Source organism: Phaenicophaeus curvirostris, chromosome 1, assembly GCF_032191515.1.
Source record: "Phaenicophaeus curvirostris isolate KB17595 chromosome 1, BPBGC_Pcur_1.0, whole genome shotgun sequence".
In the NCBI taxonomy this organism is placed as follows: Eukaryota; Metazoa; Chordata; class Aves; order Cuculiformes; family Cuculidae; genus Phaenicophaeus; species Phaenicophaeus curvirostris.
In genome coordinates this window covers 62,002,151-62,023,921 of record NC_091392.1, presented here as the reverse complement: position 1 = coordinate 62,023,921, position 21,771 = coordinate 62,002,151, and the positions used below count along the sequence as shown (strand labels likewise).

General features: G+C 41.8%; 1 protein-coding gene across 1 annotated transcript in view; it reads left to right on the top strand.

The window, feature by feature from the left end:
• The window catches only part of NUAK1 (NUAK family kinase 1), a 49,226-nt gene extending 29,449 nt beyond the window's left edge, over positions 1-19,777 (top strand). Inside the window, exons 3-7 of the mRNA XM_069859700.1 lie at positions 5,783-5,934; positions 7,216-7,281; positions 14,102-14,221; positions 14,519-14,651; positions 15,683-19,777. Coding sequence (XP_069715801.1) covers positions 5,783-5,934; positions 7,216-7,281; positions 14,102-14,221; positions 14,519-14,651; positions 15,683-16,836 — 1,625 coding nt within the window. The 3' untranslated portion in view covers positions 16,837-19,777. The remainder of the gene's footprint in view (positions 1-5,782; positions 5,935-7,215; positions 7,282-14,101; positions 14,222-14,518; positions 14,652-15,682) is intronic.
• Positions 19,778-21,771: the final 1,994 nt, after the last annotated feature.

Genomic DNA, 21,771 nt, shown 5'->3' with positions numbered 1-21,771 from the left:
TCTAGCATGCTGTCAGATTTAAAATTATTATTGCAGGATCTTAATTACATTCCTTTAATTTAAGAAGAGATGCAATTCAGCATGAGGAAAATAATTCAACACAAACTTAGCTTTAGAACACATACTTTGTTTCCCTATCTTCAATTAAATTGAACATGTGGATAAATTTAGGCATATGTATGCAGGTGGGTTTATACATTGGACCTTGGATATTTTCATGCCTGCTGTATACTCTATAATAATAACAGTAGTAGTAGTAACAACAACAACAACAATAATAATAATAAATGCCAAAGGGCTTTAAAGCTTTCAAAGCAGCCAAGAACACAAAAGATCCATTGGGGTGAATTTCTAAGATAAAAACATTTTTCAGTATTCACATGTCTGTTTAAAGAATAATTTGAGCCTTATTAAACAAGTGAGGTAATTGGGTCATACAAGACTTTTCTGAATGAAAAGGTTATTCTAGTCTGCATCTCCAAAATTAAAAACAAACTCGCTTGCTCTTTTGATTTGGCTGACCTTTAATAAAAGAACGTTTTGTAGCAGTGGAAAGGTACTTCTGTCTGTGGCTGTTAAGAGAGTAATAAAAATACCGCTGAATGGAAAGACACCAGATGGAAGGAATGTCAACATACTGGAACTAATTTAGGAGATTGCTCTGATAGAAGCAAAGGCATGAGGAGAATTCAAATGGTTCCAGTGCGAAGAGATTGGCTGCCCCTCTTAAACTAACAAACTAAAATCCTTACCCCAGGGTTACATGTAAACCAAATGGAATCAGCCCACAAGGAGGTAGTCCATTAAGGGGGGAGGAGGATTCTAACCCCCTCGGCACTCGTGTATACATGCGTGGAGGAAGGGCAGAAATGTTCTGCTTTGTTTTCCTTTTTATGTTTGGTAGTAAATAAGTCCAAAGCAAACTGCCCTAATACAAAGGTGTACAAGGTACTATTAACTCTTTCAGACTGATGTTTGCAAAAACATGCCTGTGTGGGCTTTTGATGGTTTTAGGATGACGTACATCTTAGCATTTAAGAGGGATAGTGGGTGTGATCATCCAGTGTTAAACTTGTCCTGTGGACTTTGAGTGGAGGTGACTTCAGCCTAGCTAAAGTAGGGTTGAAAGCAGTAGGGTTGAAAACAGTGCTGATCAGCAAGGGGTCCCTGTGCAACTAGTGCCATTTGGAAAATGGAAAGCTGTAGGTAGAAGCTGAGTTCATAATTTCACTGCCTTTAAATATAAATAACTGGAGGGATTATATCCAAGAATTATTGCCATAGTAGAACAGCCTGTGAAAGAGACAGATTGTTGATGTTACAAAACGTACTTTGTCTCAGATATGTCTTTGGTAGTGAGAAGTGAAGTTCTTTCCCAGTTTCACATTTATATTCTTCAGTGAGCTCTGAAGCCAGCGGATTTGGTTTCAATTATCAGCCTAGAAGTATAGAATTTACTTTCTGTCATCTAAAAAAAAAATAACAAACATGTAAGAGTTAAGTGGGAAGTGCAAAGAAAAGCTGCAAGAGTTCTTTTTTTGTCCACTGCATCTTAAGCATCATTTACTGCTTGGGTAGAGTGCTGCCCTTAGCCTCTGCTAAGGTTCTTGGGGTGAACAGATGTGTAGCCCACTGGGAAATGGTGCTTCTCCACATTGGCACAACCCATGTTTTAGTATGTTAACACAGTACTCTTGCTCATCTCTTGGGGATAAAATCACATTGTTCCCTGCACTGTGTGGTACCTCCTGTGCCTGTTCCCTGGTTCCCAATGTGCTCTCACAGTGCTGTCCCTCCCTCCTCCCCTATGGCCAGGTGGAAGTGTAGGTGCTTCAGAAGTCAATCCTTCATCCTGCAGAGCCTGTCTGCCAAAGAGCACTTGTGTTTTGCAACCACTACCTTGCACTGCTTGACCACTAAGGCTGAGACAGTGCAACTGCCCTCCCACCACACCAAGGTCTTGCTGCAGCTCTCTCAGTTTAACTCAGCTTGCAGAGTGGTGGCAATAAACACAGTGGCTCAGAAATAAATGACACAGCTTGTAGCAAGCGTTTCTCCTGCTGCTCTCTCCTCTAATAGTGTAGCTCATGCCTTGTCTCTAAGCAACCCCCATCTCTTGATTTGTGATTGACAGACCATCTCTCCTGCTACCATGTCTGGGTGTTAATACTGACAGTTCCCTGCTTATCTTATTTGGCCACCTGTTTGCAGACTATTCATGGTTTGAAAGAAGCAAGAGCAGCTCCACCTTTCTTATACATGATCTCCCTCTTTCCCTTGACCTTGGTCATAGTTGATGAGCAGGCTTGTGTGACGTGGCCATCCCATTAGTAGCAACCTGCAGGGTGTTCCTGGGGTACAGTATCCTGCTGGGTCTGTGCTTCTCTGTCAGCAGTAGCTGCAGCCAGGGTTCAGGCACGCGTCTAGGCGGGGGTGAGTTTCGGAATGAATATGCAGTAGCATGGCAGGTAATAAATCATCCACAACAAAAACAAAAAGTGAACCAAACAGCCCCAGAAGCTATATGTAGGCAATCCGTCCGTCATCAGCCCGCAGGTTATGGCCCAGGTGTTAACAGGGCAGTATATTTATTACCTCATTATTATTTGCAGTAAGTCAATCCAGCCTTTAATTAATGCCCTTCTCTCTTCCCCCAGCCGTTAGCGACAATGCTTTTTTGGAGAGTATGTTTATAAAACTACATAGTGAGCTCAGAAGGGAAATTCAGAAGTCTCTCAATGAAGCCTGCCTGGCATCCCAAATACCTCTGTGAAAATTTGTGATGTACATGGCTGATGGTCCGACACTTGCCAGAGTGCCACTTCGCTGCATGCCTGATAGTTTTGACCACTGAATTCCTCTGTAAGATTGTGTGTGTGTATAGACATAAATTCTACTGCTTTTCCATTCCTGCCTTCTTCAGCGGCAGCTCTCATTCAAGGCTTTTTGTCTGCTGTTCAGTTCCCTCTCTGCAGGAAAGTAGCTGTAACCCTCGCATGAGGTTCAGCTGATAGGATGGGGGTGCTCTGAACCAAAATGATGCAGTTGTAGAAAAATACCTCCCACCTTCCTGGAAAAAAAATGATTCTCCATTCACCTCTGCTCCCTGATGAAGAGATAAACTCACGTTTAATTCTGTAATCATCCAGCTATGATGGTGCTGAGGAGGCCTCTGTAATGTCATCTGAGTCCAAGGGTAGTGTCCTTCTTACAGTGGTCCTCATGAAGAAAAAGAATGTTCCAATTTGTCCTGAGTATGGTGGTTAACTGAAACCTGAATCTAAGTTGCTGGAATTCTTCGATTCTCATTGATTCTGGTGTGGGTTTGTGACAGAAATTTATAATTTGGAACAATGATTTATACTTTACTAAATTCAATTTTAAGGTATTATCTTAGTTTCCTAGAAGGCATAAGAGAAAATTTGAAATGGAAAGTACTTTTAGTTACACCTTCCTCCATGCCAAGTGCTTTCTGCTTCATTTCTGTTGAAATGTAGGAGAATATGTTTGGATCAGGACTTGTATTAATATGGTAAATTTTAGCCCAGAATAATCAGATTTTGAAATTTTCAACTTCAAAACATAACGGATGATATGAAAGAACTCTCATGACTGAGTGACGAAGGCAAGACTTTAATAAAAACACTGTCTGGAAGAATGCTTCATCATAGCAGGGCTGTTATTGCTGTTATTGTCATCACCCGCACTGAACACCTGGTGGGGCTTCAGCGGTTGGAGGAGCAGGGTGGGAAGAGCTGAGGGCCCCTTTGCCCCCATCTGCACCCCTCTGGTGAGGCAAACGTGCCCCTGAGCTCAGGGTGGTCCTTGGCTGGTAGTGGTTGGAGCCTGTACTCCCAGGAGAGTCCACTGAGATCAGTGGTGCCATGTGGCAACTTCACCTATATGTGCATGATATAATAACCCCTAAGTCATTGAATCAGCTGGGGGGTTCCTGGGGGAAAGGGATTCAGGGTTTTTGTTTGTTTGGCTTTGTTTTGGTTTTTTTTAATCAAATAATTAAAAGCAAGTGATTTTTCTCATCTTACTGAAATGATTTCGTTTTGTCTTCTGAAACAACCCTGTATCTAATAAGCCTTTCTCAGCTTGGAAAACAAATGTGTGCATTGCTGCTTTATTGTTAACACATCCCAGCAGTTCCCTATATGACACAAGGCATGTTCAGTTTTTCCCAGACAATATCAGTCTGTCATTTGTGGAGAGGATGCTGTAAGTATAATCCATCCAGAGACAGCTCTTCCAGTTTCCGAAGTTTATTGCTAATGAGGATGCACATAGGATGTAATCACTGGCAGGAGCCTCTGCTTCGGGGTGCAGTGAGGCCAGCAGACAAGTAAGCGGCCAATTTTATCTGGCTGTTTGCTCTCTCTTTTATCAGAGCTGTTTGGCTGGAGTTCAGGAGTGTTAGAGGGAACTGCAGAGGCTTTGGCTTGTGGAGTTGAGTGACAAGGTGTGATAGGACATGAGACAAAGGCTAAGAGCAGCAAATGTCTGCATGAGAGAGGCAGCTTCACATTTTGCTGCAAAAGCTGAAGTTGCTGTGTTTTGGTTTTTTTAAATACCGCTTCAAGACTACTGGCTAAGCTTTGCTAAAGATATATAGGAAGGCATCATTCCAATAGGGCTGGTCAAAACTAGCATCTGTTTGTAATAACCTCTGTAACCTCATTAATTTGCAGATGCTTTGCTGCCAGTATGACCTGGCCTCAGCAGGCTGCTGCCACAGATAAAAAAAGAAGGAAAATCACCGTGTTTTAATATGAACAATGGTTATTTATGGCAGGTGCAATCAGTTTCCAGTGGGCTGCAGTGGATTTTCAGTGTCAGAAGTGAAAAAATATTCAGCAGCCAGGGCATTGTGGCAATTCAAGACTACTCACTGCCTGCTTTATTAGGTTAAGTCTTTAGTTATCTGCAAATCCCAGCACGTGGCAGAGAGTACCGTCGGCCTCAAGGAACAGTCAAGTTATGATGTGTATTACATGAACGTTCTTTGCATTGCTTACGTGGGAGTTACACATTGCTGCTGTCTCTGCACAAATGGTGAAGGATATATCTACAGCATGCGGTGGGACATGCGGTGGAGGCAGGAGATAAGTAAGATTGAGGATGGGTTGGGTGCGTGAGACGGGGTGCAGAGTCATACTGACAAGACGTATACAGCTCTGGAGATGTTGCAGCCACTGCTTGCTTAGGTGTCTGTGCCTGACATACTAGTGCACAGAGTTGGGTTGGAAGAGGATGCATACGTCTACTGACTTCTCGGATTTTGATGGCAGATGGAAGACAACTCGAGTCATTATACACCAAATGGCAATTCTGTGTTAGTCACTGAAGACAAGGTTTATTATGCTTTCTATTAACCCTTTCCAAATGATGTGATACCTCCAGTTCCTTTCTGTCTGGTCTCAAGAGCACTACTGGTAAGAGGCAGTCCCTGTTGGAGCTGGGGCTAACATACAGATGTCAGTGGCCCAAGTGTCACCTCATTAGGATCAAGTTGACTTTGCCACACTGTGCTCCCATATTATAAAGGCAAAGACCTTCTTTCATGTAGCCATCTGAAAGTGAAATAGCCTCAACTGCTGCAATCCTCCTCTGGAAAAATATAGCTTTGGTGCCTGCTTTTTGCAGTGGGGTTGGTAGAATACCTTTCCAGGCTGCAGTGATGGCAAAGGATGTGTTCAGTGATCCTAAGTCTTCTTCACCCTTTAAAGTGTTAGTTTTCAACTGTGGCATTTTTTTTCCCTTTTATCTTGTGCAGTGTTTGAAAATAAAGATAAGATTGTGATCATCATGGAGTATGCAAGTAAAGGAGAATTGTACGATTACATCAGTGAGAGGCGGCGATTGAGCGAAAGAGAGACAAGACACTTCTTTCGACAAATAGTCTCTGCTGTACATTACTGCCACAAGGTGAGAAAAGTATTTGATATTAAAAAATGCTGTTTGCAGGCTGAGTAGTGATTTCAAAGCATGTCTGATTCAACAGCATTCATTATTAAATATGACAGCATGTGATGATATCAGTACAACAGGAGATATTCATTAAAAACACTGCAGTAGTTCGCTGCCTATTTTTGAAGACTGTGTTATGGCAGGTACCAGCCACTCCCTTACGTTGGCCCTACATTGCATTTTTGCTTTGGAAATAGTTCTCCTGACATAAAAAAAAAAAACTAACAATGTAAACTAGCAAAGGCATCCATAGAACTTTGACAACATTAATATTAATACATTCAAACAAATTACATTTTGCGATTTGAATATGCAATTGAACAACTTCAGAATAGGAAATTAAATATGTGAAAGAAAACAGCCGAGAGAAACGTAGATTTTTCATGCATGAGCTTTAGCATGTACTCATTCTGGATAAGCAAAAGTAACTTTTCCAGCTGTGGCAGGAGCATTAGAAAGATACCCTTTGCTAATGACTTTATCCATCATGGTACTCATTAGAATGACAATTTAAGCAATTAAACCCAAGGTAGCTGACTGGCTGTCATCATGGACCTTTAATCTCTGCTTATGAACCAACTGCATAGAGCCAAAACTTGCATGAGGCTGAAGGCAATAAGTAGCTAACAGATTTTTTTATTTGAATTCACACTTTAATATCCACTTGAATTCTGATAAACAAGGGTGATTTTCAGAGTCCTCCCTGTGCAACTCTGAAAAGCTGCAGCGCACTTCCCTGTGCACTTAATTTTTCCCAGATTTCTGTAAAGAAGTCTCTGACCTAAACCCTACTTGTTCACTTCCATCCCTAACTTTTACAGTCCTTTAGGATTCTAACTCCTCTGATCCACGTGGCTGCACATTGCAGGAATGAGGGCTTTTGTAAGGACTAACGTCATTGACAGAGATTGTTTTCTGGTGCCTGGGAAGAATATATTGCTTTCACACAGTGGGGGCAGGATCTGGTCTGGAATTAAGTTCCAAAAAGACACCCCCCAGCCCCTCACCCCTGTTGCTGTTTTAGAGACTTTGTGGGAGGACAGATTCCAGTCATTCTTCCCTTAACCACACACCAAATGACTAATACATTGCCTGTCACTAGTCACTGGGCTGTAAGTGTTATGACAGTGAAATCAGCCCTGAAATGTAGATGCAAAGACCACCCTGCCAGCTCACCTTTAATTTTCCTGATATTTTCTAGTGTTTTTCTCACTGTTTTTTAATTCTTTTTTATTTCAGAACAGTGTTGTCCATAGGGACCTAAAATTGGAAAACATCCTTCTTGATGACAACTTTAATATTAAGGTAGGATTCTTTTTCTCAGCTTCTCAGAATGGATTTGCATGTTTTGTAACATTTTTGTCCAAGGTATGAGAAGAGCTAGTGTTATGGCAACAGCTACTAAGCAACAGCATCTGGCAAGGGGCTCAGAGGCTTGGAGGCTGAGGGAAGAGCACCACTGGTGACAAGTCGTACATGCCAAATGAAGCTTCGCATGATCTGGGAAGAAGGTCCTGTCCTGTCCCCCATGGGCCATGATTCCCAAAGCAGCATCTATTCAGTGGTAGGAAACAACAGAGCATTTCGTGCAGTCGGGTTTATTGTACGAATGGTATTATTGCTGGCTGCTGCTGGGGTTAGGAAAAAACTCTCCTGGTCTGCAGGGTTCAAGTGCCTCCTAGAGAACACTCTGAATGTCCTTTTGATCATGGCTGGAAAATAAGCAAATAGAATTTCAAAATAAACCTAGTAAAGCACATGTGCTTCATTAGGAAATGGCCTTGGAACTCCAGACACAAACGTATACTTTGGATAGTGATGTCAGTGATGTCATTTCCATGTCATTTCTCCCCAGTGAAAGCATGGGAATGACCTTTTTTCCATGCTTCTTTTCTTTTTTCCTAAGAGCTGTAGAACAAAGATAAATAACGCAGAGATGAGTGTAGTTTCCAGGTAGCTAAAACTCTTTCTCTTTCAACTTTGTTCCTCCCTGTGTAGCTGGATGTGAGGGTGGCGGGGTGCTCTCATCTATGGGAGAACAAACAGAGGGAGGGACGCCAAAGAATTTCTGCTGATGCTTGGGCATCCTTGCTTAATTAACAAAGCAGTTGAGAAGCTCCCTGTGTAGCCAAGTATCTAAATAGCCTCAATCTTCATTTTGTCTCCACGGAAAGCTGCAAGGCTGCACGCGCTGCCTTCTGCACTTCATGCTTTATAGATTGTCTTCATTTTAAGCTGATGTGCAGTGGAAATGGAAAGTAACATATGGTAGCTGCCATCTGTGTAATGCTGATGACAGAAGCTAACTTGGATCAACTAGTGGATTAAAGGCACATAAATATGTGGTTTCTAAAAATAGGCTTTTACAGAAGGCCCGTCCAATGCAATACTTGGATATTTTGCCCTTAACATCCAGTGTTAGTGCGAACCTCCTCACTCCTGTTCCTACAGAGACACTGGCTGCAGCAGCCCGAGCTGTTCTCAGCAGCGCTGAAAACAAAAAGTAGCCTTTCTAGGACATTGTATATGGAACAGGCTTCCGCAGGCAGGATGACCTTTCTTTCCACATTACAAGCCAAACTATCTTCCCAGCTAATCAGAGAATTCTTGAGAGAAAAGAGGAATTTGGGGAATTTGCTAGCTGTGGTGGCCTGGATCTCTGCACTGTGGTCTTCATATGCAAAACCAATCACTTCCCCAAGCCTCTGGGGAGCAGTGCTTTGTCAAAAGGCTCTGCTTCCTCCCCCTTCTTCTTTATGGGAGTCTAATCATCCTTTGAGGAAGGCAGGAGAATGGGGCAGGGAAAGGCATAGGTCATGGCGTGTTCACCTCCAGACCATGGAGATGACCCAGGGGCTTCAGAACCACATGCGCATTAGTGGCACTGCTGTGGAAGAAATTTGGTTTCTGCAACTCCCAACATTCCTTCCAATAATTTTGACGTCTTTTTCTCGAAGGCTTTCCTTTGCTGAACTGAGCTGTGTTTACGCTGCCATGTAGGTATTTTGTGTGTTTCCAGCCGTTCCTCAGTTACTTCTCTGCAAACCTCTGCACGCCCCTGAGCAGGCAGGGCAGCCTCAGCCTGGGTGGGTGGCTGCAAGCTTCCCTGTTGTCCCCTGGTAATTATTTCTGCAAAGCATGAAAAGCAAGTTAAAAAAATAGACTTTCCTTAGGATATATTTGGAATCTCATACATCTTACTGTGTTTGAATTTGAGTTACTTAAGAGGTGACTTGTATTGTTCCCCTTTCTCTCCCCGCTCACGTTTTTTATCTCTTGTGACCAAGATCCGCTTTGAATACTTGATGTTGAGCGCACTGCCACTATTTCCCAGATGCTGAAACTTTAAATATGTTACTGTGATTTCTACATTGCTTGCACATAATTTTACTTCCCACTTTTTCTTTGTTTCACTAAACAGTAACCGTTGGCACGGAGACACATATGGAGCTGTAAATTATTTATTAGGAGTAAATTTATCAGGTCCCCATTCTGAGAGTGTTTATATATGGCTTATTCAGGCAGAAAAAGAGAAATATGCAGTTTGGGGTTTGTTTTTAACTGATGGCTTCAAATACATAGTGGAAGGCATTTTCTAGAAATGGAGTGATAGTTTTATCTGTACTTTCTCAGTATTTATATTTCATTCAGTGAATTATGAAGCACTTACAAAATTGGCAGTTTGATTTTAAGCATAAGGAAATGAAAATAATCCCATTGTTCTTGGGTGCAATGTGCAATTAAATACATGTTTCTGAAGAAGCCAGTGATCTATATATTATAATATACTCAAACATGTCACAGTAATGTGAAGAAAAAAATCAGATACTGGCCATGTATAGCAACTTAAGCAAAGCTTTGAGAACAGGAAATAAAAGAGGACAAGTAATCCTTTAGAAGTTATTATCCAAAGTAAAAGAGCCCTAAGCCATTTTTACATGATACTACATTTACTTGGAAACCATTCTTAAATTTTAGCTCATTAAATGAAGGTCACAAAGCAGTGTATGGAGACATAATCAGCTTTTTTTAAGACTTATGTTAGTGAGTAAAAGTCTCTAGAAACGGGGTCATGTGTTGGAGTACAGCATCTAGGAAACACCAGTGTCTGGAAGCTGACAAAAAATTACATGATTTGAAGAGTTCTGCAGATCCATAGGCCAGAGGTGGAGAGTGATGACGGGAAGAAAGTGATCCGATCTGTGGTATATAATTATGTTTTTCAGGGACTTGGTATATGCAATAATATTTCTGACAAACTATTACTTAAAAACCCTAAATGCCACAAACACAAGTGAAAAAATGAGTTTTGAACACTTGTGAGACTGAACACGCACAAAGATCCATGGGGTAGATAGAGTTCATCGAGCCAAGTGATTAAACAGTGACTTGCCTTGCTTCCCAGATATTCACCCAACTTTCTTGCAGAAACCCTGAGTAGGAATGTTTCTCCTGGGAGCCAGCCTGTCAGAAGTGGGACACAATCTTAGAGCTAAACCTCACCAAGGCACTGCAGCCTCCCAGGGCAGAAAAATGTTATCTGCTTTCTTACTTTGTTCATGATACCATATTCAAAAAAATAATTAAAGAAATAATGCAGTGATAAAACTAGGGTTTCTGCAGCATGTACAGACTTCTCCTTACATTCATGTGCCAGCTGCTAACAGCACAGTTCGCTTTAAAATTTACTCCATTCTCCTTTCAGCTGCCTGTACTTGCTGCTTTCCACTCCTCAGCTATGGGTAACTCAGAGGTGTCTCCTCTGCTTGCCTGGGGTTCCTTGGAGTGGGTACAGCTGTTCCCATACTGCACATCAGCAGAGCAGCCTCTTGCTGGCATTTTCATCCCATCAAGAGGTTATCATCGTGTATAATCCTAATGCAGCTGGAGGTCGGCAGGGTCAGACAGGCAGCAGTGCTAAGGTGACCCCAAAGCACTGAAAGAGCTGCCCTGGTGAGTGAGTTGGTGAGTTAGTCGGTGAGTTAGAAAGCTTTATGGGTGCTAGGTTTTGGCTCATTGTAGATATGAATTTACTAGAAGAACTAGCAGCAGGGGAGGAGGTTTAGCTGCCTCTATTCTCCCATAGCTCCTGCAGTTTGACCTGATGAGGACCACATGTCCTTGAACACTGGAGCTCTCCCCAGTGCCGAAATCCCCCAAAATGCATGCAGGGAGGTGGAGAGAAACTGCTACCTGGTGCAGCAGCAAGGGAATTAGTGCCTTTTGCTGGTCTATCCAAAGACCGCGTCTCTGCCCCTAGGGACTCCTCTGTCATGCAGCCTGGCACGATGGAGCAGGCCTCCTTGTTCACAGGAGGGCTGTGGCGGCTCCTTGGCTGGGAATTGCACCTAAAAGAGATGTCTAGCAGAGGTTGACGTAAACTGTATGATCAACCCCAAAGTGATAGAAGGAGAGAAGAATGCAAGTATAATAGTAACATAATCCTACTAACTGCACTTTCTTTTGCGCCAGTAAGGGAACACCAATCAGACTAACCACTAAAAACCCATGAGGGTTTCAGATATACAGAGTGAGTGTATGTAATTGGGATTTACCTTGCTGGAAGTCTCACCCACTGCACATACGTTTCATTTGCTTTAAGGGACCTAATTATTTCTCTGTCTACAGTACAAAGAGACAGATTTTTAAGTGGGATAAACCTGACAATTTCCATGAGTGTGAAATTCATGGAATTTATCATCCACACTTAAACAATAAATTGCACCTGGTTTATCATAGCTAACAGTAAATATGAAACATATACCTCCTGAAGCAAGAGGAATAAAAATCCACTTCCTCACTCCTCCCAATTTAGGAAGTTTTTTTGACTTGATGCCTTACTTCCATTTAAGTGCCAAGAACATGAAGTAATGTTGGTTTCTATTAATCTTGTTTTGGAGGGCATGACAGTTTTAATGGGAAAGCTGATAAACATCAGTCTGTGAGTATGGGAGTGGACTGTAACATAAATACTCTTTTCCTGAATGGACAAAATGAAAACATGAATGCCCACGTCTGAGAGTTTCTTAGCGTGAACAATGGTATGTGTCTCCATATATATATGTATTCATGCACATCCACATACATTTTATACATTCCACGGTATTAAGGGAATGTATTTTCATAAGGAATCACACTGTGAAGTGTTTGTCCTTGTTTTAGCTGCATCCTGAGCTAAAATAAAACTCAATGACGAGCATGAAATTTTAACACTGAAATGATCCCATTCTTCCCCTGATTGACAGGGTCCACTTCAGAAGGCTTAAAACCAACTTCCTGCAAGCCAGGCAGAGTGACTTGATAAGAAAGTGGATTTTAGGGCAATTAAGTGCAATCTGAGCCATGAGAATATGTTTGCAGACTGCAATTGTACACCAGCTGTTTTCAATGATGTTCCAGCCATACAATGAAGATTTTACAAACCACATTTATTTAAGGACTGAATTTTCTTCTGTGGGTTGATAATATGCTGTCTGGGGAACTGCGTGAATTCAAAGTATGAATGGATATGGTGAGATGAATTAACAGTAATGAACAGGAATCAGCTGCTCTTTGAGCAGGATGAGTCCAAATTGTCGGTGTAACACCTGCAGGAGCAGAACATCAAAATAGGAGAGAATGAAGCCTGAAATCTCATTTATTTGCTCTGTGACTTCAAGAATTTTGTGAAAATGGTATTTTTAAAAAGTTTTTATTTCTAACATAAAGGTATCTGTATCCATAATCAACATCAGTATCTGTATCTATTTACAGAAAAACTGTGCATAAATATTTCAGTTTTAGGGTAAAGAAAGAAAATTGGTAACTTCTGTCCATATTTCACCAACTTTATTAATTTTGGTCTCAACTGTGACATTTCTAGGTATAGCTGTCAGAGTTTAGATAGTAGAGACAAAGACTTTTTGTCTCCTAAGAATTCACTAGACATTGCAGTTAAACAGGTATTAGAGGAACTGATGATACACATATGAGAAAACCAGGAGTGAATCATGCTGCTGGTAAATCCTTTTCTTTTCTGTTCTGTTCATGTTGGGTTTTCTTCTCTTGTGAAAATTCCTGGGATTTAATTTATTTCTGGTAGAAAAGACACGAATAAGGTGAAGAAAACTCAGAGAAAACTTCTGTCTGTTATAGCTGTAATACCTTTCTTGTGCTTGTGCTTTATGGGTTTTACATATGCTTTATGCTGATAGTGGGCAGTAATAAAAGTACCTCTGGAAAACAGAAGCATTTGGGTTTTTAACAAGATAAAAAATGAGTTATGTTGCCTTGTGCGAGAGAAACAAAGGAAATGCAAAGGTTGTGGGAGTATTTAGTGTTGCTATCCTCAGCTTTTGTTTTGTAAGAACAAAAACAGAGAACCGAAGTAAACAAAATATTTGGACCTGATCCTGCAATTCCTACTTGGGCAAAATTCCCAACAGTCTCCAGAGAAGTTTTGTTTGTGTTGGGAAAGCCGGATTTCGGCCCATTGTTTCCAGTTAGGAACCAGACTTGTGTTTATTATCTCATGATAGACATCTCATGTGCTTAACAGCTCAGATTCCTTAGCGGAGTCCGTGAATCTGAAGAGTTAGTGAGTGCTTCACTTTCCCCCTCCTTTGAGCATAGCCAAGTTCCAGATGATTTAAAAGATCACTTTCTTCTGTAATGCTTAGTTTCCTGTGACACTCCTGCCTCACTCCTCCAGTTGGATTTGAAGGTCTTGGCTTTTGTCTTGTGTGTGCATGATAAGAAAGGTAGTACTTTCTGCTTGCTTTCCATTGGTATTAATGATTATACAAGTTGAAGAGCAATCAGTGGACAACAGGCCCAGTGCCTCCCAGACTGTCTTTGCAAGCATATGTAATTAATCTGGATAAAATTACTGACAGTGATCTGTCTGTGAATGGAACCAAAGCATCCATGTTGCTGATCTGTAGCACTTAATCTGGGGACCCTTCTCCTTCTATGGACAGTCTTTTGAGAGAAAAGTCAAGAAGTCATAGCATACTGGATTGGCCAGGGAACTTGGGAGATTATTTACATTGAGATCCCTGCCCTACAGGTCTTTCCTGATAAAAGATTTTCTGTTGCGTTAAGATATTGCTAATACTACAGAGGCCTTGTGCAATTCTCTTTGCAGATTGCTGATTTTGGACTCTCCAACCTTTATCACAAAGACAAGTTTCTACAGACCTTTTGTGGAAGCCCACTGTATGCTTCCCCTGAAATAGTTAATGGTCGACCTTACAGAGGCCCAGAGGTAAGAAGACTCAGCTTTTCCATGGTGATATGAGTATTTGTTTGATGATAACGTTCTTGAGGGTTAGTCTTAGTGCCAGTGTTATTGCATATGTGGGTTTGCTAGGGTCTTTCTCATATTGAAAGTTCTCAAGCTGCCTTTATTGGCTTTCGTGTGCTTTGCCTGTGATTAGTCAGATGCTAGATACTGGTTTGCCCTAGATGCAGCTGGAGGTGGTGCTGCTCTTGTGGTGCTAATGGCAGGAAGAAGGGTGGGGATAAGCTTTTCTGGACTTCACACGTGTTGTCTCTGTTTCAGGTTGACAGCTGGGCCCTTGGTGTGTTGCTTTACACTCTGGTTTATGGAACAATGCCCTTTGATGGTTTTGATCACAAAAATCTCATCAGGCAGATCAGCAGTGGAGAATATCGTGAGCCAACACAGACCTCAGGTATAAAAAAGGAGTGAGGGAAATGTATTGAGCTGACAGGAGTTCAGAATGGATGGTTTGCCCAGCCCCTTCTAAGTGCAACATGTTTTGGTGTCATGTTAGAATGATCAGCTAAAAAAATCTCTCATTCCCCTGCTGACTTCATCTGCTATCAATTCCCATCTGGGTACAGCATTTACCAAAAGCCCTTTTGAAATTGAAGTTTTATAGCAGATAGATTTTATTGCCTTGGGGAAGCTGTAACGGGCTCTTTTAACTAGATCTATGACAGTGGAAGGTCTGTTAGCTATTGCAAGTGGAATTGTTCAGACAAGCTGTAAAGCGATACAACATACTGCAACAGATCAGTCCTCTACGCTGCGGTGTATCAGAAGCAGAGACAAAATGAATGGTGAGAGCGACAGTCTCTTATCCAAGAAGGCAGACCGAAATCTGAATTAATGCCGCTATGTTTGGATTTTCTTATACATAGAAGACACCATATTAAGCAGTCGTCTGACAGAAAAGCATCGACTAAGTCTGGATCATTGATTGTAATGACTCCTTCCAGCCCTGAACTTCTATGTACATGTTATATTTAAGTGAATATTTCTTTTGTATCATTTGTTTAACATCCCTGTTGATTTTCTGCCTTCTTGCTCTCTTTATGAAAATGTACCTTTAAAATATGCTGAAGACTACACTCTTTATGGAATAAGTAAATACAAAAGCAATGTTTTCCTCTAAGCTTTTTAGTTACTATAGTTGATAGGTTGTTGACTTCCTTCAGTAATATGGAACTATTCACTGACTAGTATAGTAAAAACATTAATTTCTTCAATAACCCAGTGTACATTGCCCAGGGTGAATCAAGTAGTACTCAAATGCATTTTCCAGCATTGACTGATTGCCAAGGCCTTGTTCCCTTTCACTTCTCCTGTTATAAGAAGCGTATTTTTGCTCATTTGATTTGCTTCACGCTTCCATTTTAAACTGAAAGAACTAGGAATGCCTATATTCTAAATATTTTATATTCTATTCTTTGTTCATAGATGCTCGTGGTCTTATCAGGTGGATGCTGATGGTGAACCCTGAACGCCGAGCAACCATTGAAGACATTGCCAACCACTGGTGGGTTAACTGGGGCTACAAGAGTAGTGTTTGTGACTGTGATGCCATGAGAGACTCTGAGTCTCCGTTGCTGGCAAGGTTCATTGATTGGCATCACCGTTCTACTGGCCTCCAACCAGAGACTGATACCAAAATCAAGTGCCTTTCTAAGCCCAAAGGTCCTGAAGTCACACTAGAGAGACAAAGATCTCTGAAAAAATCAAAAAAGGAAAATGACATTGCACAGTCCATCCAGGAAGGAGGAGCTGAAAATGCATCCAAATCCACCTCCAAGAGACCCAAAGGCATCCTGAAGAAAAGGAGCAACAGTGAACATCGATCTCACAGTGCAGGTTTCATTGAAGGAGTGGTCAGCCCAGTGTTACCCTCTGCTTTTAAGCTGGAGCAAGAGTTATGTAGGACCGGTGTAGCCATTAAAAGTGTTGTGGAGGGAGAGATAACAGTCAAATATGGCACTAAGCAGTCTTCACTAATGCCAAAAAAAGGAATTTTGAAGAAGACTCAGCAGAGGGAGTCTGGTTATTACTCCTCTCCAGAACGAAGCGAATCTTCTGAACTCTTGGACAATAATGATGAGGCAGTAAACAGTGACGCTTCTCCAGGGGTCACAGAGCCACCCAGAAATGGGTCATACAGCCATTCCTGCAGGCGTAAGGGCATCTTGAAACATAACAGCAAGTATTCTACCAGCAGCACTGAATCTGCTTTGATTAGCCCTGACACACCGACGCCGGAGGCCATGGAAGAAGTGGTCTTGCCTGGGGATGCATTACCTCGAAGTTACAGTCGCCCTTCCAGTGTAATTAGCGATGACAGTATTTTGTCCAGTGACTCCTTTGATTTGCTGGATTTGCAAGAGAACAGGTCAAACAGACAGAGGATACGGAGCTGTGTCTCTGCTGAAAACTTCCTTCAGATCCAAGACTTCGAAGGACTTCAGAACCGCCCACGGCCGCAGTATCTAAAACGTTACCGCAACCGTCTTGCAGACAGCAGTTTTTCCCTTCTCACAGACATGGATGATGTGACTCAGGTCTACAAGAAAGCTCTAGAGATCTGCAACAAGCTCAACTAGTAGAGGGAAGATGGAAAGGGAGGGAAGGGAGTTTTTCTGTGTACCTTTATGATGGAGTAAGCCAGGTCACTGATTTGCTGACAGTGGTAGGTTTTGCTTCAAAGGAGCAGACTGTACCTACTTAGCTGAACTCCTACTAAAGTAGCCCCAAAGCCATCCCATGCTTCTCTAATTTTGTGTCCTCAAAATGTTACCTACCTGACCAGAGAAAAACCTTTGGTCTTTGTATACGTGATGAAAGCACATCAGGATCTAGCAGACAAAAATATCAACGTTTGATGGCTCAAAGTCAGAAATAGGCAGAATTAAAACTGAAAGTGAGTGACACACATTTTGAGAGGCTTGTAATGAACGTTGTATTAACTATATCAAGAGATGAGCTGAATTCTGGAAGTCAAATTCGGATATCTTTTATAAAGAGAGCCTTTATTTCTCCCTGAAGTTACTAAGCTGGATGCAGTCCTTGCACATTGGGGATCTTTGGCTTGCATTATACAGGAGGCCAGGCTAGGTGGTCACCATGGTCCTTTCCACCAGGGTGATCTGAGAGATTGTGAGCACATTCTGGGACAGATAACTTGAGAGAATCATCCCAGAATAACCTCACAAGCAGGCATTCAGATGTAGCCCCTTCCACAGCCATTGTTCTTCAGTGGGCAGGAGACCCTAAAAGTATTTCCAACTACCACTCCTAACAGCAAAACCAGTCACAGAAATGGTAGTGGGAACTGGAAGGAATGAGTTTTATCAGCAGCTAAATGACCTTTAAAGGCATTTCAATCCATGGATTCAATTTATGACTCTTACAAAATGGCCAGCGAGATGAATGCCCAGACGAAGATGGATCTAACAAAGGGTCTCGATGGTTAACTGGCCTTCCAATCGAGAGTTCAGTTGCTGTCAGCAAATGGTGCCACCTTGTTGTTAGCTTATAGTATTTGAGGGTGACGTATAGTTTGCAACCAGAATGTTAGGTAAGGAAAAGGTTGTAGCATGTAGGAAATGGATAGAGGTCAGAAAGTTAGTGGGAAGATACCTTTCTCCAAATGAAAATGTTTCTAGGTAGGTAGTAATGGAGCAGAAAGATTTGAGCGATGAAATGATAGTGGTAGACTTGATAACAGAGTTAGCATAAAATTGTGGGCCTCTCTCTATACAGTGTAGCTGGTACTGCGTGTGCAATCGTACCAGTCTGTAAAAACCCCAAGAAGGATATGAGTTTGTGTTCTCAGACTTATCTGACTATCCAGACTGAAGGCTTCAACTCCCATAAAGGTACCACATGGGTCTACTGGATTACCTGAATGTAAACCTATGTCAGAAAGGCACTGTGTGTTTGACAGGCCTGGGCAAACTGGAATCTTAAAGCCCATTTCAGTCTCATTTCCATAAGCACATAGTCCCTGCCTTTCTTGGAGGTGTGCTGGTGTGAATAAGTGGCAGGTTTCAGGTAATGATGCCGAATCATCCACAGCTGCAAAAATTAACATCTATATGCATATCCAGAGCAGAGGAGCACGGGGCACGCGCTGTTCTCACTCCGGCCCTGTAACTGGAACTGAAAGCAGAATTTAGCCCACTGCATCCCAAATCCTAGAGATTGTGTAGAAACTGAATAGAGTTCCTTTGGGGATTGCCTGGGAATCTGGGATAACTCCATAAATAATTGGCGTCTGGGACAGGGAGCTATTTCACTTGCAGATCTCTTATTTGATGTATCATGGTACTTAAGTCTGCTGATTCCTCCTAAAAATCAACTGGGCTGCATAGCATAAAGATGAATGAGCTTGAATTTACTAGATCAGTTAATTTTGCCTCTATGGAGAACCTTTACATATTGTAAAACACTGGACCAAAATTGGCCCTGGGATTAATGGCATCAATACCATGTCATCTATGAGAGACGTGCTCTCAGGTAGTCAAGTGAAATTTTCCTTACCGTCCATCTGCTCAGGAAGGGCAACTGCAGGTCATTTCTCTACAGATGTGTACCTCTTTGTGATGTTCAGGTGTCCCATCTTCTCACAGGCCCTGCATGTCCTCTTTTAGCCCATCTGAACTCAACACCCCTTTTTGCAGTGTGTTTAATAGATAAAAATTTGCTGTGGTGCGTATTAAAACAACTTGACATAATCTCCATAGCCTTTCTGAAACAAGGGTGGGCTTTGCAGCCACGTCTTATAACTCCTGCCCTGGAGCATAAGAGCCAGATCCTCAGCTGGTGTAAATCAGCACTGTCCCATTGACATGATGGAGCATCACATCGGTGGGTTTACGCTGATTGACACCTCCCCTGCAGATCTGCCACTAAACCTTGAATGGATTTATAGAGGTTTCAGGACAAAGGGAAGGGAACTCAGCCAACCATGGCAGGGAAGTGAGGAGCACCTCTAAGTGAGGATACCCCCGAAGGCTCATATCTCCCGAGGCTTTTGCCCAGGCCTGCTTCCTTGTGTACAAATGTGAATGAGTGAGTGACTGCTTGCTGCCAAACTGGAAATGTTATGTAGGGATTTACTGGCATGTTACTGGCATGTTACATGTTTACTGGCATGTTATCATTCCTAGAAGAGAAGAAAAAAAAAAAACACTTGACTGCACATTGTTACTATTAGTGTTGTGATTTTTATTTAATTTTTTTGTAATACAAAGTTGACTTTTTTATTTGAATTTGTCTTTTTTTTTATTTATTGGTCTAAAAGCCATTTCAAAGGTATAATAATATATTTGGTGTAATTTAATTGGTGCAACATTATTTTACAGCTCCAGCCAAAATTGTTTGGTGTAATTTTTGGGGTTTTTTTGTTTTTTCTCCCAATCCTTGATTGGTTTGAGCTCTTTGAGGCACACAGGGGAAACGCTGGATAATCACCCAAAGTGTTTGTATTTTTAATCTGATACTGTTTTTTATTAAATAAAATGAAATTAATGTAAATGTGAAGAGTTTCCCTCTCTCTCCCTTTTCTTTTTCACTGCACATCAGCGTAAGCCAGGGCCAAATGGTAATGAACTTGTCATGCAGAAATACCGCAGCATCTCAGCACATTGTACCAAGTTGTTTATGCAGAGCTTCTTGGCTCGTCTGCGCGGTTGAATATAATGTGGGTGGCCACAGAGACTCCCGTGCTACGAAGCATTTGGCACTGCAATACACCCAGAGCTTTCAGCTATAGAAATGGTGGAGAAGAATAGCTGACTGGGGTTTCTCTGCGTGAGATGGATGAGGTTTGTGGGGCCAGGTGTGCTGTAGGTGAGACAGAGCTGGCTGGCTGACCAGACATGGCACAAATCATTTGTAGCCCAGAGGGTGATGATCATTGTGCTTTCCCCTTTCTGGTGGGGACAGTTTATTTACACTGTTCCTGTTGATAAAATTTAAGAGTTATTGGGGTGCAAAGACTGGTGGCCATTCACTGCTATCAAATCTAGGGCATTTTCAGTCAGATGGCTTTGAGCAGTCAGCATTGTCAGCTGCTGAGAGGCAGAAAGGTAGTCAGTTTTCTTTTTTTTTGGAGTCCCCTTGATAATCAGGATTTAGTTTGTTTTTCTTGGAAAACAGGTGAGCATCATAAGGGAAACTGGGTGTTAGGTATGCTGTTTGTACTGGGAATTAGTTGAAATGAAGGAAATGGTTGGCAATGTCCTAACATTGGCTCTAAGCAAGACACCATTGAACTTCACCCTTGATGCAGCCAGCCAAGATACCTGTGGAGTATATTCTGCTTTTTAAATTACTGGTGGTTTGGATTAGGAGCCAAGATTTGGAAATCATGCAAAAAGAAGGCTTTCATTTTTCTAATTAATTTTCTCTCTCTTGAGCTTTTTAAAGCAAGAAGCCAGGGGTGTAGGTGCTGGTTTTATTCATCATCACTGCTTAACAGCCAGTGGGAATAAAGGGAAAAAGCCAATGATGCAGAAAGGCAAACAGCCGTTAATACATTACAAAGGGAACGATTAGCTGCTGTGTGCTAACCAAGTCAGAAATTGTAAGGTATATATTCAAAGGTGGAATGAGTATTCTTGTACTTGAGGTGAATAAAGTCTAACTGTGTTGGTGCTGGGTGGTGGAAAATATAATGCAAGTCTCTTCTGCAATAGAAGTGACAAAACTTTTGTTTTTTTTAATGCACTAGGAAAAAAAGTGAAGTTGAGGGTAAACCATTTGTTTTGTTTTCAAAGTAATGACTTTTAGAAAGAAAATTTTGGGTGGCTGTGTATGGTGCATGTATGTGGCAAACACTGAGAAGCAGTTACGTATATGTTTGCATTGCTCTGAGAGAACACGCTTCTGAGGTGGAGTAGGGAGGTGGGCATCTAATTTTCCTGTTTGGTAAAGGAGATAAATATATAGTGATATGCCTTAGCTGACGTTACATAGTAAGTCTGTAGTCAGACCTGATCTTTTATGCTTACCCCATGGCAATTCCACTATTGCCCAGTAATCCCTCAATTTTTATGGATTGGACAAGACAGGAGCAAGGAAGCAAGACAGAAGCCTATGCAGTCAAGTGGCAAAGGTGGTAGTGTTTTTTTTTAATACATCCACAAGTAGTCTTGTCCATTATAATTCTTTCTTTACCTCTAAAAGCTATCAATCTCAATTTCCAGTCCTGCAATGCCTGCGCATGTATGTAACATGATAAAGTCAAGGATGCCTCTGATTTCTGTGGTAGGTTTGCTGAGGTCCAGGGCCCAGCTCATGTGAGTGGCACTGCTAGAGGCTGCCGTACAGCAGTAAATCACTTAAAAGGCAGCACAAAAACTTGCAGAAGAGCTTGATGCTGCTCCTTAAAGCTCACTATCCCCAAGTCACTGGTGGAGAGGGAGAGGACTTGTGCTGACACAGTGGGAAGCAGCTCTCTTCCAGTGCTGTCACAGCCTTTAAAGTTGTGCCCACAGACACCCCAACAGTGCTGGCAAACAAAGCAAAATTCA